General features: G+C 36.5%; 2 protein-coding genes across 3 annotated transcripts; both read right to left on the reverse strand.

The window, feature by feature from the left end:
- Nucleotides 1–2,318: 2,318 nt before the first annotated feature.
- On the reverse strand, nucleotides 2,319–12,297 carry slc25a39 (solute carrier family 25 member 39). Of its 2 annotated transcripts, XM_065278544.2 has the most exons (12): nucleotides 12,143–12,297; nucleotides 10,119–10,228; nucleotides 9,922–9,981; nucleotides 8,788–8,838; nucleotides 6,981–7,090; nucleotides 6,819–6,886; nucleotides 5,137–5,261; nucleotides 4,875–5,048; nucleotides 4,669–4,778; nucleotides 3,911–3,992; nucleotides 3,634–3,717; nucleotides 2,319–3,497 (listed from the first exon to the last, which is right to left on the reverse strand). In XM_065278544.2, the coding sequence occupies exons 2-12, from the start codon at nucleotides 10,213–10,215 to the stop codon at nucleotides 3,379–3,381; spliced, it is 1,080 nt and encodes a 359-aa protein (XP_065134616.1). In that variant the 5' UTR covers nucleotides 10,216–10,228; nucleotides 12,143–12,297; the 3' UTR covers nucleotides 2,319–3,378. The 2 variants fall into 2 exon arrangements, with proteins under 2 accessions (XP_065134616.1, XP_065134623.1); XM_065278551.2 differs by lacking the exon at nucleotides 8,788–8,838.
- A 2,523-nt stretch (nucleotides 12,298–14,820) lies between these two features.
- On the reverse strand, nucleotides 14,821–17,793 carry rpl27 (ribosomal protein L27). The gene is made up of 5 exons (XM_065278535.2): nucleotides 17,698–17,793; nucleotides 16,991–17,073; nucleotides 16,731–16,900; nucleotides 15,217–15,327; nucleotides 14,821–14,914 (listed from the first exon to the last, which is right to left on the reverse strand). The coding sequence occupies exons 2-5, from the start codon at nucleotides 17,069–17,071 to the stop codon at nucleotides 14,866–14,868; spliced, it is 411 nt and encodes a 136-aa protein (XP_065134607.1). The 5' UTR covers nucleotides 17,072–17,073; nucleotides 17,698–17,793; the 3' UTR covers nucleotides 14,821–14,865.
- Between the last annotated feature and the right edge of the window lie 52 nt (nucleotides 17,794–17,845).

The raw sequence follows: 17,845 nt of genomic DNA on the forward strand, positions 1-17,845 counted from the left end.
GCGAACATGACAGAGTGATGACATGATGAGCGAGGACATAAAATTCAGTCAAAGTGAGACCCCTCGTGGCTGGCTATTATTATTGCTACAGGTCCCGCACTTTTCATAAAAATGACACTTGCCTACTCCTCAAATACAGTTTCTCCAAACGTGATTATTATTTTAAATAGTTATTATCACGATAACCCATGTCCAAGAGTCAATTTCCTCGAATGAGATGGTTTTTATTCGTTACTTATTTGACACGATGCTATAAACACACACACTGGCCTCCTCGAGCTTTTATTTTGGCACTTCCGGTTAGCGGCATTTTTAATTAGCATATTAGTTAAATATTTAGTTTCACCCGAAACATTTAATTTCAACATTTATATTTATATTTATATTTAACATTTAGATTTTACATTTAGATTTATATTTAACATTTAGATTTATATTTAACATTTAGATTTAACATTTAGATTTAGATTTAACATTTAGATTTTACATTTATATTTAGATTTTGATTTAGCATTTAGATTTAGATTTAACATTTAGATTTAACATTTAGATTTTACATTTATATTTAACATTTATATTTAACATTTAGATTTAGATTTAACATTTAGATTTTACATTTATATATAGATTTTGATTTAGCATTTAGATTTAGATTTAACATTTATATTTAGATTTAACATTTAGATTTTACATTTATATTTAGATTTAACATTTAACATTTAGATGTAACATTTAATATTTACATTTAACTATTTAAAATATCTCTAAGTTGACAAATAATTTTGTAAATGTGCTAAAAAGTGAAAGTCAAAAATTAATACCAGTTTTTTAAAACATTGTTTGAAGCTAAATGTGACAAAATGTTGCTGATATTTTGAGTATGCGCCACTTTACAATTGGCACCCCATACCCCCTGACCACTCGGTGAGTTTCATGTCTTTGTAAAAGAACGTTTAATGCATTTTAGTAAGGATTGTTCCAGTGCACCTATGAAGCCATTGTGTGGGTGGGGGCGTGCTACCACAGAAACTGAAAATGCTCGGGACAGCGTCATATGTCCTAATTTCAGTCAAAACCGTTCTATTTCATCATAGACAATCTGAAAACAGGGCTTTAAGTCAAAAATACCGAACTTGTCCTTTAAGCAATACCTAAAATCTATTTATAATCTGATAAACAAGAAAGCTGCTAAATGTTTTAATGTATGTCAGCATTTCCATGTTTTTATTTAATTCTTTTTCTCTTTCATCCCCTGGCTAATGTAAAAATATTGTCAAATATGTTTGACTCAATAAAAAAGCCTCTTATGTTGGGATAAAAGGTATACGGCAAACGCGAAATCTCGCCGGATAAGCGCAATTTTACCCTAATCATACCCCCAAACCTAAAATGTTATGGAATTTAAGACATAAAGTATACCATCTAGCCTGAACCGCTGTTTTCATTCTAATCATATCCCCAAACCTACCCCTAAACCCAACATCTCCTGGGATTTAGGCGAATGATGTATTCTTTCTAGCCAAACCCTGATGTTCCACGTGTTGTGTTGTGTCGCCCTCTATGGGCACGTTCTCATTTCCACGTACAACTGAAATCCTAATATTACAATTTCATGCTGCATGCAGTAGTATTTAATGCTACATAATTTAAAATTCAAAGATACGTTTTATTGGTTTTATTAAAGACCTGGGGAATTTCCCACAATGTTCATTTGGGTTTTCACACTGCGCTTAACCCTGGGTTATCTTCATTCTAAACCCCGCTTTTAACCCTGGGTTAAGGAGCGTTTCACACCTGTAATTTGAAAGCGGTGTTAGCACCGCTTTTTACCCAGGGTTATGAAACCCTGCTCTGGAGCAGGGTTAGCACCGCATTTGTGGTGCCAAACGCATGCAGTGTGAAACGAAGCAGGGTTAGAATGTTATGACCCTAATTAAACACAGCTGAAGTAGCTAATCAAGGCTTGATAATTACAGACAGGTGTGTTGAAACTGGGTTGGAGACTCCTGACCCAGGGATTAGGAATGCACAGTGTGAAACGTCAAATTATGACTACCCAGGGTTATCTCTTAACCCCTGGTTAAGTTTGAACAGTGTGAAACATGAAAAAAATAACCCAGGATTCCGTTAACCCTGGGTTTAGAATAACCCAGGGTTAACAATTTCAGGTGTGAAAAGCCCTTTTGTTTCAGTTAAGCATTTTTCTCGTTTGTTTTCGTATGACTGCCATTGATATTAAAGGCTATTTTGTGTAACGGTTTTATATACATTTTATAAGACTGAATTTAAAAGGAAAAAATAATGAATAGGATGCATAGTGATGTCTTTAAAATGTTTATTCTTTACATTCAAGTGTGTTTTAACAAAATAACAAAGAATCTATAAAACAAATTCTCACACCAATTCCATGACATATAAAACAAATAAACTTAAGTTTATAAAGTTTTCAAACTAAACTGGCATTGCTGCACCCCTAAAATCAAAGATCCTATTGATTTACTTGAAGTGCTGTTTCGGGCATGTCCATTTTTCTTTCATGTACACTGTCACATTTACTCTGAAATGAAATCCTATGACTGAATTACGTAGTACGCTTTAGGTATAGTAACTGAATACATAAGTGATGTATACCACCTTGTTTAAGCTTAAACTGAGGTTTTATAATAAAAATTTATTTTATTAGTCAAAATGTGTATCATGTCAGATCAACGGTATGTTTACATTGTTAGATGAGCGAGAACTTGCCTGTCCTGAAAAGATGCATTACATTCTCAAGGTTTTTTTTTTGCATACAGTGCCCATGCAAAGTTTTGTGATTTAGTAAAATCAGACTTGCTTTTATTAGACCAAAGAGCAAGTCCTGCTGTACATGAAGAGCCTAAAGCTCTGTAATCAGTGTTTCATCCATTCTGTCTGACGTTTCTTAAACATAAACAGCAGAGGGCATCACAGTGTCTTTAATAAGAGAGACTTCAAGTCATGCACTGCAGATACAAGCTGGATGTCAAAACCAACTGGTAGCCATTAGTGGGAATTATCAGAAGGTAGTCTTCCTGCCAGCATGCTTTGGTTTCATTCCCATTTAAGGCATCACAGGGAAACATTGTGCATTATTCATTGCATCTTAGGACTCAGATGCAAGGTATCACTTAAAATTTTCTAGCGTATGATTCCTTATGCCAATGTGTAGGCACATCAGCCAACAACGCTGGAATAAAGTCATCAGTGTTTGCAAAAGTCATGTTGAAAAGGAGAAGTCTCTCTCTTTTGCTCAGGAGAACAGAAGCGTTTTCAGTGTATAGCTCCTGCTTTCCTAGTTTGGTCCTGAGTTTAGTGTTTAATAGTGAAGAATGAAAACTGCAGGTCCTCTTGGCCACCTCAGACTCCACACCTTGCCTGATCCAAATTGCGCTTCTGAAAGAAAGTCTTCCCGAACTCATAAGTGCTGATCATGACTGCACAGGCAGGAGCTACTTTAATCACTCTTGGAAGGAATCCTGAAAAGGGCAAAAAAAAAAATTCTTAGAAATGCATTGTTGTTGTTTTAATAATACATGGTTAGGTATATCTGGGTTTGGATAGTTAACTTGCATAACTTATCTGACATCAGTGTAATTCACTTTTAGACTTTACCTGCAAACAATCCCCTGTATCCCATGTCTGTCCAGATATTCTTCATTATGTTCCATGTAGAGGATGGTTTCTTCACAGAGACTCCTGCAAAATATCCGAAATGTCATGAAATGTGATATCTGACAGTTACGTAATCACTAAATACAACTTACATAATCAGTTCTTTGTTGTTCTTAAATAAGGAATGACCTCACAGGGTTTTTTTTACATCCCTGGTTAAATTTCAATGAATTAACTACTACGCAAGAAACACTATACAAACTTCTAGATGTGATACCTTCGCGAGCCTCCAGTTCTCCGAGCTGGATTTGCCGGCGTGTTTTTACAACGTCAAATGGCAAGGTCAGAATTGCAGCGATCTGTATCAAAAATATATTCAGATAAGGAAGGTCAGTACAGTACACTTATCATTAATTTAATGATCCGACATTTATGGTGTATTTAAGGTCTTAAACAACACAAGAAAGTAATCCAAAATTATGGATTGCACAAAGATTTAGTAATATAGTTATAAGACTCATTACTATGTAATCTTATGTTTTTGATAATATACAAACAACTTGAACTTGAATCCTTCGGTTCAAAAGATAAATTTTATTTCCAATATGGCCAGAAGTCGGTATAGCATTTGATCTCACCTAAAATGACCTTATTGTTAATCACACAGAATAGATAAGATTTCTCACTGTTAACCTGTGCCACAGTCTCTCTCTCTCTCTCTCTCTCATGGTTTCATCTTTCTTTTCACTATGACCTTACTTACTTATTCCCAAATGTCTCTCTCTGTTATTTACAGGCATTACAACATAACATGGCATACATATGTTTTTGCACTATACGACGTTTAAAACAAATGGACCAATCAGATGAATCTTGGGGGCGAGATAAGCATATTTACCTATGGACAAGTCTATAAAGTGCTCATTTTAGCATCAGTGAATGAAAGTTTATGCGCCTATAAACACATGAGCTCCATTTAGCTGTTTTTACTGCTAGAAAGTGTTGTGTGTGAATGGCCCCTTAGAGGACACTCACCGTTCCCGATATGGCCCCTGCTGTAAAACTGATGGCGAAAGAGGTCTGTGGTGCCCTGTATTTCTCACACAGCTGTGCCTTCACCAGCTCATAGTTAAACCAATATAATGCTGGTTTTAAAAAACACAAAAAAGAATTCAAATATTGCATCAGGGTAAAACACACGTACCATAAAATCATCAGAATGTCTAAACAACAATGCTTACCGGAAAAGGGCACGTCCCGCAAAACAGTTGGTCCCCAACCTCTCCAGAGAGACAGACAGCCATCCTGAGCTACAGCTGAGCGGATACACACCACCAGCTCACTGTAGGGAAGCCTGCGAGACTGCATCTTAGTCCGGACTAACTCCAGAGGACTGATCACAGACACTGCTCCCACTGAGCACCACAGAGTGAAAAACATTTGCGTTAAATACTTTCAGAACCTCACAGTATGATTTAGACATGAGGATGAGCGTCTACTCACATCTGGCTAGCCCTCCTGCTATTAAAGGGATATGGTCACCCTGATAGCCCATGCCATAACGCAGGAAGTCTCTCAGTTGGTCGTAACAGGTGAAGTAAATGATTGTGGCAGGAACCGCCATCACACTTCACAAACAGATGAAACATACATTTTAATAAGTATTCATAAAAAACGTGAAATTACAGTAAAAACATTTTACAGTTTATTATATTGGGTTGAGATCTGGTGACTGTGGGGGCCATTTTAGTACAGTGAACTCATTGTCATGTTCAATAAACCAATTTGAAATGATTTGAGCTTTGTGACATGGTGCATTATCCTGCTGGAAGTAGCCAGAGGATGGGTACATGGTGGTCATAAAGGGATGGACATGGTCAGAAACAATGCTCAGGTAGGCTGTGGCATTTTTATGATGCCCAATTGGCACTACGGGACCTAAAGTGTGCCCAAGAAAACATCCCCCACACCATAACACCACCACCAGCCTGCACAGTGGTAACAAGGCATGATAAATCCATGTTCTCATTCTGTTTACGCCAAATTCTGAGGACTGCCACATACTGTATGTTTTTCCCTTTTCACACCATTCTTTGTAAACCCTAGAAATGGTTGTGCGTGAAAATCCCAGTAATTGAGCAGATTGTGAAATACTCAGACCGGCCCATCTGGCACCAACAACCATGCCACGCTCACAATTGCTTAAATCACCTTTCTATCCTATTCTGACATTCAGTTTGGAGTTTAGAAGGTTGTCTTGACCAGGACCACACCCCTAAATGCCATGTGATTGGTTGATTAGATAATTGCATTAATAAGAAATTGAACAGGTGTTCCTAATAATCCTTTAGGTGCGTGTATATACTTAGTTTTGTGAGTTGAATATGGCAATGCTCCAAAAAGCACCACCCTTCCATCATTAAAGTAATTAAAATGACTCCATTAGGTTAATACATTGACTAGTTGTTACATGCATGTTTTGTCAGCAAAACAAGCAAGAAGCAATAAAATTCAACCTGCCGGCATATTTGAATTTAGGCAACATATTTGAATATGCAACATATATTGTTTAAAAAAACAAAAGTCCAAAAATATTATTTAACTCAAAATTGTATAATTTAGCTTCAAAAGGCATACATTTACCCACTAGAGACATTTGAATTATTTAAATGATGGAGGGCTTTGCTTCTTGGAGCTTTGGCAAGTTAAGCCCCTTAAGGAGATGAAATTATGTCATTTTAAAATGATCATCCGAGATGACAAGAAGGAAAGTAAATAGAGTAAATTGTTAAAAGTGATCAGAGAATTTTCTTATTTGGTGAAGCATTACTTTAATTTAAATAAAATAAAATCTACATCAAAGTTATAGCTATAATACTAAACAGATTGCACAAACTTTCATAGTTGCAAAACAAGAACATAAACTATTCATCTTTCCCTAGCTTCAATTTTTCTACTCCTTGTAAACATTGTTTTGTAGACTACGCTTTGTTGGCTCAAACTAAATGTTAAATGCTTACTTATTTGTAAGCTGCTTTGAATGAAAGCGTCTGCTAAACGAACAAATTTAAAATGACTAGATTTGATCGGACAGCACTTGCTACAGTTCTGTCCTATAAAACAGATCTGGCACAGACATGTAGGTCAGAATGTATTGAACCTCGGTACTTCGTAGCTGAACTTACAGTGTGGGGGGAAGTCCGCTCCACAGAGACCTGAGACCTTCATGGCGTGTGATCTTCACAAATGCATCCTGACATACAAAAGTATGAAAACATCAAGAAATTGTAATAGCAAACACTTGGAATCACAAATGGGAAACTGCATGCATGTATACAAATCCTTACCAAAGTCCCACTGAAGTGGGTGGGGGTTTTGTACCAACTAGAGCAGGCCGAAACATTCCGACATACATAGATGTGATCCATCAGCCCGTTACAATAGAGAAAACATTTCCCTAGAAAACAACCAAAACACAACCTAACTTTAACATAACTTAATCTCAAATCACAATTTGTTTACGTTGTTTGTACTCTAGTTTCATTCATTTTCTATTCAGTTAAAAGGATCTGATCATTAGGACCGAAGCCTTGGATAAGAGGTTCTATAAATATAAGTGGCCATGGCACCAACCCTGCTATTACAGTGTAGAGTAAACCAAATCCAGCTTTGGCACAAACAAACCGATTTCCTACTATTTTTGGATATTCTGAAAGACAGGTTCAAGGTAAAGCCTTCTACAAAACAAAGATAAACAAACCCGGCACAAGTTCATTTTTCAAGTTAATGTTTCATGTAATTTTTCACTGTCATGTTGTTTAATTATAACTATTTACAAAACTGAATAGACATTTGCACACAAGTACTTTTCACATGTCTTTTCCTGTCTGTTAGGTTGTTTTCATATTTCTGGATCTTTTTTTATTATTATATAAGGTATAATAAATATCATTTTGTAAAACTGATTTGCAACAATGCACATTAGGGCTGGGCGGTATGGTGGAAAAATTATCAACTTTTTTTCCGTACCAGTCGATATCGATAATGATCAACAATAAATGACAGATTTTTATTCCTGTAAAATGTAAAGCCAGATTTTTGCTCAAGAGTGAGTTGTTAAAAACAACACAGCATTAATTATGATTTTAAAATACCTTTTATTCAGAACATGACAAATACTTTCCAAACAGGTGATTAATTGAGGAAGAATACATAGAATATTACTAGTAAAATCAATATTACAACGTCATCTTAATGCCCTTGCTGCTACTGCCTGCATCAAAAATGCTGTATTCCTTCTTTGGCAAACTAAATGCTGTGCACAAATTACAAGCTGCACAGCTAATAAGTGAATAACTTGCCCCATCGTGACTACATGCAATCCTTTCTTCATTTTCCAAGCGTGCCTTGTCTCATTTAATGTTAGTGAATAGGTTACCAATACCACCGCTATTCGCTCAAACAACTTAATGGAAACCTAATTCACATTTGTTTGTTTCTCTTTTTTGTAAATTTTAAAAGATAATTTTTCTTACTCCACTCAAAATCTAACAATGTGATTATAAACCAAGACCGTGGCACGTACGCATCTGGAAGTGCAGTCTGCAAAATGCCTGCGCAGCATTAAGCAAAAACTATCGATCACTCATCGAATTGTCGTCATCATTTTTCTGGGAAAATTCTCATTATCGAATTATCAGCCAGCACTAATGCACATTTTGAAGCAAATATTTTTCAACTAATTTGCTAGACTACAGTGTAAAGTTTAAGAAAGATTCAAAAGAAATATAAACAGTTTTATTGCTCTGTTATCAATCTGGAATTAGAAGTCCTCCTGATACAGAAACACATTTGTTTGTTAACAGGAATTCTGCTGATTTGCCTTTTCCATTATCATTTCAAGTCATAATAGTGTCATCAAGTCAATATGGTAAGTGATGTACAATTATAAATTAATCACAAAGGTGCAAACATTCCTTAAGATTGAAATAGAAAACAGATTAGATTTATGTAAAGTGTCAACATCAATGTTGTCTTATAAAAAAATTTATCAAGGTGAATTTTGCATGTGGTTATTAGAGTAAGCATAGGTAAAGCGATTATTGTATTGTAAACACACAGATAAAGGAACAATGCCTGCTTGCACATACTCACATTTAGACGGCCGAATGACCCCAGTCCAGGGCCTTGAATCTCCTGCTAGGGCTATGAGAGAGAAAGATAAATCCATATATTGCAAAAGCAAACCAAAGCTTAGGTGCAAGAAAAAGCCTAGTTGTTAAAGGTTTACAGTGTGTTATTAGCTGAAGCTTGAGCTGTGCTGGCATTTGACACAGATTTGGCCTAAACCTCAGTTTAATCTCACGGTTAGGGAGCAGCAGAGAGTAACGGTACATTCACATGGGGTGAAAGCATTAACGCTTCTCATTTACTTTTGATGGGACACGTCATGCGTTGCCGAACTGAATTGTTGATTCGACAACGTCGCATCACTGTGGTCGCTCGTGGCAGAAGTTGAACATTTCTCAACTTTTCAAGCGCCAACGCATGTGTCAGCCAATACAATCGCTTATTGCAAATAACCTTGTGCGAACCAGCCAATTACGTTAATGCAAGACAGGAGCAGTGTTGCAGCCACTGTGATTGGCTGTTGACCACGCTTCAGCCACGCCTTCGTCAAGCGTTAACGCTTTCGCCCCGTGTGAATGTACCGTAGGCGCACAACACCCTTAAAGGGGCAGTCACACTAAACTTTGAGCATACGAATATCTTTCAGACTTTGCTGAGAAAATGGGTGGGGAGAACTTCATCAATGTATGCTTTTCAGTAGAGAGGAAGGTCACGCCATGGCGTACCAGTTTTCTACTGGTCACATGTCTCCACATGATACGAATTGGCAGGTCAGAGTTCCACATACTTGCAAAAATGCGAAAATATCTTCTTACAAGCTTGTAGTCTCATTCGCATGCTTATGAATGGAAGTCTATGGAAAGTAATGTGTAGTGCGACCGCCCCTTAATGCTGATACTACACAACAGAGCCATACAATGCTGAAGATGTTTCATACATTTGTTGTAAACTAGTTTAAATAAAAACTTCTCTCTTAGAAAATACATTTCAATTTTCAATACAAAATACATTATATTTAGCTACTTTGCTATTTAACTCCAGGAAGAATGAAACTGATGTTTATGTTGATTTATTGTGACTATAAGGGGCAATTATACTCTTTAGCCAGCTGAGATTCAGTCTGTTTTTAAAAGTTAAGAAACTTTCTGAGTTTTTTACCTTGATGGAGGGGAGCTTGCTGGGATTGAAGTCTGATCTTCACCACATCCAACGGTGTGACTGTAGCACAAGAGATAGAGACAGCGAATCACTAATAATTTAGTAAAACAAGTTGCACCACCATGTCATTCATTTTGGGACACTACCACAAAATGGAAACCCCTCAAATATGGCACTATATAGGGGTATTTACTCACCGAAAAGAGATGTTAGTAATGCCCCAGTGCCAGATGCCAGCATCTGCTGCACAGGCGTAATAGCAGCCGAAGGTCTGGCTGCAGGTCCTTCCCCCATCCTGCCAGCCTACCTGAAATACATAGAAATACATGATACAGAGAGGTATATTATCGCATGGACACACATGCCATATTTAGAATGTTAATATGTTGTGTATGCATGTAATGTTTTGGCAATGTCACATACACTTCAAAAGCAGCATTTATGCTGGCATTTATTGATTAAAAGGGTTCATAGTGAGATTTTTATTAAGATGTAAAATAAATATTTGGTGCAGAGTGCATATGTGAAGGTTAAATTCAAAATACTCCACGGATAATTTGTTGTTAATTGCATGTTAAAATTGGCACTTTCTAGGCCTGATCAAAAGTGTGGCATTTGTTGGCGTGTCATTTAAAATGCAAATGAGCAGATGACATGCAAACCACGAGCATGTTTATGATGGTGATTTGTCGTAATTGAAACTCAATTGTACTGTCAATTATTTTTTCTCTCTCTCTTTCTCTTTGCACTAAATGGCAGTCATGTGGTTGGATAGTGCAGATTATGTGGCAATATTATTGTAATTCACAAAACAGGCGGAATCTGAACAACCTAATTTTTCACATGATTGCAGAAAATGGCTTACCCAAACAAAGTTACTGGGTTGATCTTTTTCACATTTTTTAGGTTGATAGAAACCCTGGGGACCCAATTATAGCATGTAAACAAGGAAAAGGTCAGATTTTCACACTATGACCCCTTTAAAGAAACTGCAAGAGGTGGGGATGATCATAAAGGCTTGGCCCCAGCATGCTGATATCTTATCTATTAAGCCCAGAGTTAAGGGAGGGTCACCCTCCCCATACCCTACAAACTCTTGCAAAAAAAAAAACACACACACAGCCTTTGAGGAAACACCTCATCAGGAGACTTTGATCGATACCAAACATGCAGAAGAAATTCACAACCTGGCCGTATTTAGTCTGCAACACGCATTTAGTATTAAGTTACAAGTGCCTTTTGTTCACAGATGGTAATTTTCATAGGATTATACCATGTCAAAATCTACAAAGCCAATGCCAGATTTAATCACAGCATTAAACTGTTGAAATTAATAAGCAAATATCCAAAAATAATCAAAGAACAAATATTCATCTGTCAGTCAGTGTGTTACAATGCCTGTCTTTAAGGACTCCCATGTAGGTCAGACTCAAGACATGTTTATGAAATGTATGTAGGGATAAAATGCTAGCAGATATCTCACTCTATTCCTGTTGTGTTATATAGAAGGAGGAATTCAACTTTTATAACACCCTCTGATGCAATACAGATTTGAGAAACAAAACCATGAAACAGATGTAAGTTCGGTGCATGTTGTGGAAACCATTTTGTTTTGGGGGATTTATTATAAATAAAGCTTCTACAACCAAATTATATTATGAACGACTGTATCATGTAAATATTACACACAGTATTTTAAATTAATCAAACGATGTCGTCATTTGAATGTAAAAACGTGTATAACTGAGTACTTCAACCGTTAGTCATTTAAATATCGTTAACAGAATCCGATTGCTTACAGAAAATGTATTTATATATCGTTAATGCTCTTTTTAAGATCATGAAAACACTTAAAATCATTCTTAATTTAAAAACAAAGAACAAAATGTACTGTCAAGAAAAACCATTCGAGCATGTTGATCAAGTCTTTTGGTAGCTAAAAAAGTGCCTGACCAGAACTAAATAAGAATTAATGAAACTGCAAAATAATATCGGTTACCAACAAAGCAGTCCGCTTATAAAAATTACAATAATTAGATCGTGCTAGCATTACCTTTCCTGTGTGCAGTTTTAAATGAGTGCTGTGTTTCATGAGCTGTATGATGATCGCATTAAACGCAATGGCGCAGACATTGTTTACGAAGCTAATGAAACAGACACAACTACGCTACTTAAAGATGAGCAGAACAGCTCATATGAAAGAGGCATGCATGTAACTCACCTTTAATCTAAACCGGAGGCCGTCTGTTTGTGCATTTGTTCCCTATATGCCATACTGAATGGCGACCTTGCAATGCTCGCTGTCTGTGCGTTTGACTGTGAGCAGCTGTAAATGAAACACACAAGTTACACTGCACCCTCTGGCGGATGAACTCATGCCAACTGTACTAAAGCTTCATGTTTGTTTTTGACTTGTCATCACAAGAGTCGTTTTGTTAGTACATCGGCCTTTGTTTCTTCTGGGGTGAACGTTAAGCTTGTATTTTTAACTGGTATAGTTTATTATATTCCATGGCGGCCAAATATACGACACTCCCAGAAACTCAATTTAAACGCTTAAAATAGAACCCTACCGAGAAATCCAGTTAAAACCAGCATAAGCTGGTAGCTGGTTTTAGCTGGTTTAAGATGGCACTAGCTGGTTTATGCTGGTCCTCCCAGCCTGACAAAGTTGGTCATGCTGGTGGGCCAGCTGGTCTTCCAGCCTGACCAGCTAAGTCCAGCTAGACCAGCTTAAAAAGTGACCAAAACACAGCTAGACCAGCTTCCTACACCAGCAAAACCAGCTAAAACCAAGCTGGGAGACCAGCTAAAACCAGCTCACCAGCTTATGCTGGTCTTAGCTGGATTTTTCAGCAGGGAAACTCTTTATTGGGGAGTTGTTCGTAGCGCAAGGCTCATTTAATTTAAAAAGAATCAGTAGATCCCAAAATGTTAAAAGCGTTAACTGTCAAGTCGTATCATGTTGTTACCAGCATACGTTTATTACTTGTATCCCTTAGGGAGTTCATTAAAAGTGCCTATTCCTGAGAGATCACTTTCCTCTAGCATGCAGGCAGTTGGCTAATTAACTCAATATTATATAACTCAACATTCACACTATGTTTGCAGCAGGTAAGAGGTTATTCTACTCAAGCATATGAAAACAATATAAAATCATTAAACAAATATAAGTAATGTTTGTTATGGAACTCAACTACACCAAACACATTTTTTACTTATTAGACAGTTAAGCAAAAAAAGTGCAAGTACTGCCAGTGCCTCAGCTTGCATCTACCTTGTCTATTCAGCTATTTTTATAACATTCATCATAACACGCTGTCTAAAACCAACAATTACTCCTGAACAACTTTAAAAATAAGTAAACATTTATGGATTTTGCAGAAGTAACTTACAGTGCATTACATGGTTTACATTTTTATCAGTCTTTTCATCTTAGTGTTTGGATTTAAATTAGACCATTCTACCTTTAGTTAGTCATGTTTTTTTTCTTGAAGACTTATAACTGTTTAAACCTCAATTGGTCCTTGGGGTCATATGACCCCAAATTACATTTCATAAGTTAAAAAAAGGTTCCCTTCATCTCAGAGATATAAAACTTTGTGACTTTTCCTAAATAATCTATCTTTACATACACAAAAAAACTGGGCTTGATTCGGTGGTTCTAAAGGTATGTAAAAGAACAATTCATTAATCTGTCCTTGGGGGGCAATATGACCCCAATTGAAAGTGAATGAGAAATGCAAAAAATTTTACCATTTCTATTTGTCAAAAAATAAATATTGATAAATCCAGCATAAATCTGAAAATTTTGACACAGAATTGTAGGCCTGGTTCTTGTGCACACATGCAATGCAAAAAAAAACATGCTTGCACAAACACACACAGTACAGGTAGAACTGCCACAGAGAGCATTTGTATGGATTTTGTCAAACAAAATCAGTCACAAATGCAGAAAATAAGATATAAAGGGGTGTGACCTAATGCACGCGCATGTACACTCACAAACACACACACACGCTCTTTCTTTCTCCTTCTCACGCACACACACTCTTTCTCACACGCATGACTGCCACAGAAAGCATTTTTGTAGAATTTGGCAAATAAAATCAGCCACAAATGCAGAAAAAAGATTTAATGGGGTGTGACCTAATGCACGCACATGTACTCTCTCTCTCTCTGCCTTTCACACACATTCTCTCACACACACTTACACTATGTAAAAACAGACATTTAAAAATGCACCAAAAACTTAAAAAAAAAAAATTAGTATTTGAAATAAGTTTTTTTTTATGTCCTTTCTAATGTTTATATAAACATAAATTCACAAAATGTATCACTAAAGTAATGATTTGAGCAGTTGTCCCTATCCAGTAAAATGAATGGGTCTCTATGGGCATCTGCTGGTCGAAATGATTTAATTCCTAAACATTAATTCTTTTATGTTTTTTTCTAAAAACCAATGGCTGAATTCAACACCTAACACCTAGATCAATATATAAAAACACCTTAAATCAAATTCAGGTCATAATTTATGTGAATTATCATAAAATTTCGATATTTTCCAGGCAAGCCAATGGTGTAGTACTTAAAGTACTTAAAATCTCTCAAAACACAGCTTTATAGTATAGATGAGAAGTTAAACCAAAAAATGATATATTATTTGTATTATTGAAAATGTATATTTTTCTTATAATTATGCTTTCCATTCTGGGGTCATATAGACCCCAAGAGCCAAAAGTGTAAACAAAAAACCAGGAGCGTTTCAGGGTTAAGACTAGTCTTAGAAGTTTATGCAACAGGCCACAGAGATTTTTACACATCAAGAAGTGTCTGCAATACTTATCAAAGAGATAATTTAAGGTAATCAGTGTCAAGAAGTCAACAAAAGACAAGGAGTTATTTTGGGATTTTTACAGATTTATTTGCGAAACCAACGAAAGCTTAGAATCGGAGCTTCTGGAAGAACCACTTGTTCTTGCCCGTCTTGTACCTGTAAGACAAAACATTTACTGTTATTCACTGTATCACTGTAATATTTTGTCCAGTGTACAGCAAGATCAGACAGTTCCCACATTTAGCACCCAAGCATAAAATCAGCAAGTTTAGGATGAGACACTTCAAAAAACAAGGCCATTGTGTAATATAACTTCAATCACACAACATTTCCTAAATCTAAATGAAGAAATGATTTTTTTTTTTTTGCCTTGCTGACATGGGTTTCTACAATAGAAAGTGAAATTATTACTCGGAGCTGCAGCAATACTGAAGGTGCACATGGTGACAAAAACATACCTCTCCTCAAACTTAACCTTGGCCTCCCTCCTGGCTTTGCGCTTCAGAGCAGGATCCCTGAAAACATCCTTGTTCACAACTGTTTTGTCCAGAGGAATGTCAACAGAGTACCTGAGAAAATAATGGCACATGGGACAAAAGCATGAATGGAAAAATAAAATTTAACTTGTGATGAAATGTCTTTTCTGTAGAATAATGTCAAATGTGTGAATCCATTACATTAGAGGTGTATTTATAACAAGACCCAGACACACTAAACACCAAATAACAGACCACACCAAACACATCATATCACAACTGGATAAAAGACTCATTTCAGACCCTTTACATTCTGGCTTTAGGAAACAAGGAACTCAACTGATTTATATTCAGTGAACCTGATATATTTTCTGATTTTAACAGAAACGCAATGATAAAGGATTTTCAAGTAACTAATTAAAACTTGACCTCTTTTAAATGATAGCACAATACAGATTAACCCACTAGATTTACTGTTAATGGTAACAGAAACTCCATGAACACTACCCAAACAGATAAAAATTGTCAATCAACAAGGCATGGCTGAAAAAGATAAAAAAAACACTTAAAGTTCAGCAAAAAATTACCCATGATTTACTTAACCTCAAGCCATTCGAGATGCACATATCCATCATCTTTAAGACAAACACCATTTTAGTTATTTTAGAAAATGTCCTGGCTCTTTATAAGCTTTATAACGTAAAAAACAGGGTCCACAACTTTTAAGCCCAGAAAGTGCCTCCATCCTTCACAGAAGTAATCCACACAGCTCCAGAGTGGTTAATAAAGGCCTTCTGAAGGTAATGAATGCAATTTATTAAAAAAAAAACACCATATTTAAAACTATATAAACTATAATAACTAGCTTCCAGTAGCAACGAATGCACAAGTACGATGCATGCACACGATCTGTAATAAAAGACTCTCATGAGAACAGTGTTTTGTGAGTTGTTTAGCAACAGATATGGATAACTCAATATTCTCTTGTCTTATATCAAAATCTCCACCATTTTTTAGTTTTCGATCTTATTTTAACTTGTAACTGGCATTGTTGTTTTGCTCCAAGACAGCATTGTTACTGGAAGCCATTCATTTTGGTTTGAAAGGTTTAATATGAATATTTTTCTTACAAAATCACATAAATTGACCCAAAAATGTCTATAGCAACCACTGGAGCAGTGTGGATTACATCTTTGAAGGATGGATGCACGTTTTGGGCTTGAAATGCATGGACCCTGTTTTCCACCGTTATAAACCTTGGAAGAGCTAGGACACCTAAAATAACTGAAATGTGTTCGTCTGAAGACGGACATAAGTATTTTGGGTGACTTGAGGGTGAGTAAATCATGGGGTAATTTCATTTTTCTAAACTTTTCCTTTTACCACCGATTAGTGCAATGACACTGGTAAACCTAGAGTCACAAACCTGTCATCAGCCTGTTCACAGTAAAAAACACAAAACCATCAAGCAACCTTAAAAGCAACCTTGTTTATACCTGGTTGGCATCAGGTGATTGTAGTTGAACACCTTAACAAAGGCCTTGATCTTGGACCTCTTGGCAACCTTCTTCTTGCCCATGGTTGTTGTGACTTTACGAGGATAACGGTCAATACCTGCGACCAGAGCGTGGCTGTATGGACGGTCTGCAGTGCCATCATCTATGTTCTGAAAGCACAGTAAAATCACACAAGACTGTCATTCCCATGAAACATAGTTTCATCCAGACAGTAAGATGGAGATCTTAAATGAACATACCTTGACAATTACAGCCTTGCGTCCGGCATAACGTCCAGCCAGGACCATCACCACTTTGCCAGGTTTCATAAACTTGCCCATCTCTGAAAAACATGAGCTTATATGTTACAACGATACCATAAGAAGAAAATCCTACTACAAATAATCTATTATACTAAAAGTTTAGCAGCAAGCTACAGACCATAAACAGAGTGGCCTGCTATTAGTCAAAACGTCTAACGCGAACGCAACAAACACGGTTTAACAAACTAAATAGTGATATTATGGTAGACCTTGTTACTATTCAATTTAGTGAATGTACCAAAAAAGTAAGCATATAGCAGACGTGACTGTATGTTAACCTTTACCGCACTATGCTAACTTGTTCTAATAAACCGTTCTAGCAAATAGCGCCAAGTTTTGTAATTATTTCACAATGCTTCTTAAACTTTTACATACAGAATCATTAGTACCAAACACCAGCAATTATAAAAACACGCTGCCATCGACTGTTCGCCAATCGTGGACGAGAAGGAAAGAATGCTATCATGTTAGAAACGGTGTGACTACTAAGCCATTTATCTCTGAATATTACCGTTATATTTATTAAATAAACAGCTTAATATGTTGCCATGAATATCATCTTTTTAAATAATATGACAGAAAGATCAGCAGTGCTTATTTGTTTATTGATGGGCATGGATTATTTTCTCCTATATGAAACTTACTGATGGTGCTCTATGGCCGACGACAACAGGAAAGGAAGTAGAAAGAGCGAACGTGACCCTTGACACCAGTGAGGAATGACGTATTTCCGCCGATTTGTTCTACAGAGTGCCCATGCGCACGCGCACACTGGTGAAAAAACTGTCGCCC

Source organism: Paramisgurnus dabryanus, chromosome 3, assembly GCF_030506205.2.
Source record: "Paramisgurnus dabryanus chromosome 3, PD_genome_1.1, whole genome shotgun sequence".
NCBI classification, from domain to species: domain Eukaryota; kingdom Metazoa; phylum Chordata; class Actinopteri; order Cypriniformes; family Cobitidae; genus Paramisgurnus; species Paramisgurnus dabryanus.

Excerpts from the sequence above, each read along its gene's own strand:
- slc25a39 (XM_065278544.2), bottom strand. The coding sequence starts at position 10,215 with ATGGGGGAAGGACCTGCAGCCAGACCTTCGGCTGCTATTACGCCTGTG. Across the intron at positions 6,887-6,980 it reads CCCACTTCAGTGGGACTTTG|GATGCATTTGTGAAGATCAC; the intron begins GTAAGGATTTGT and ends TTTGTATGTCAG. Across the intron at positions 5,262-6,818 it reads AGCGGACTTCCCCCCACACT|TGTGATGGCGGTTCCTGCCA; the intron begins GTAAGTTCAGCT and ends CTGTTTGTGAAG.
- rpl27 (XM_065278535.2), bottom strand. The coding sequence starts at position 17,071 with ATGGGCAAGTTTATGAAACCTGGCAAAGTGGTGATGGTCCTGGCTGGA. Across the intron at positions 16,901-16,990 it reads GCAAGGCTGTAATTGTCAAG|AACATAGATGATGGCACTGC; the intron begins GTATGTTCATTT and ends CTGTGCTTTCAG. Across the intron at positions 14,915-15,216 it reads AAGGTTAAGTTTGAGGAGAG|GTACAAGACGGGCAAGAACA; the intron begins GTATGTTTTTGT and ends TTTGTCTTACAG.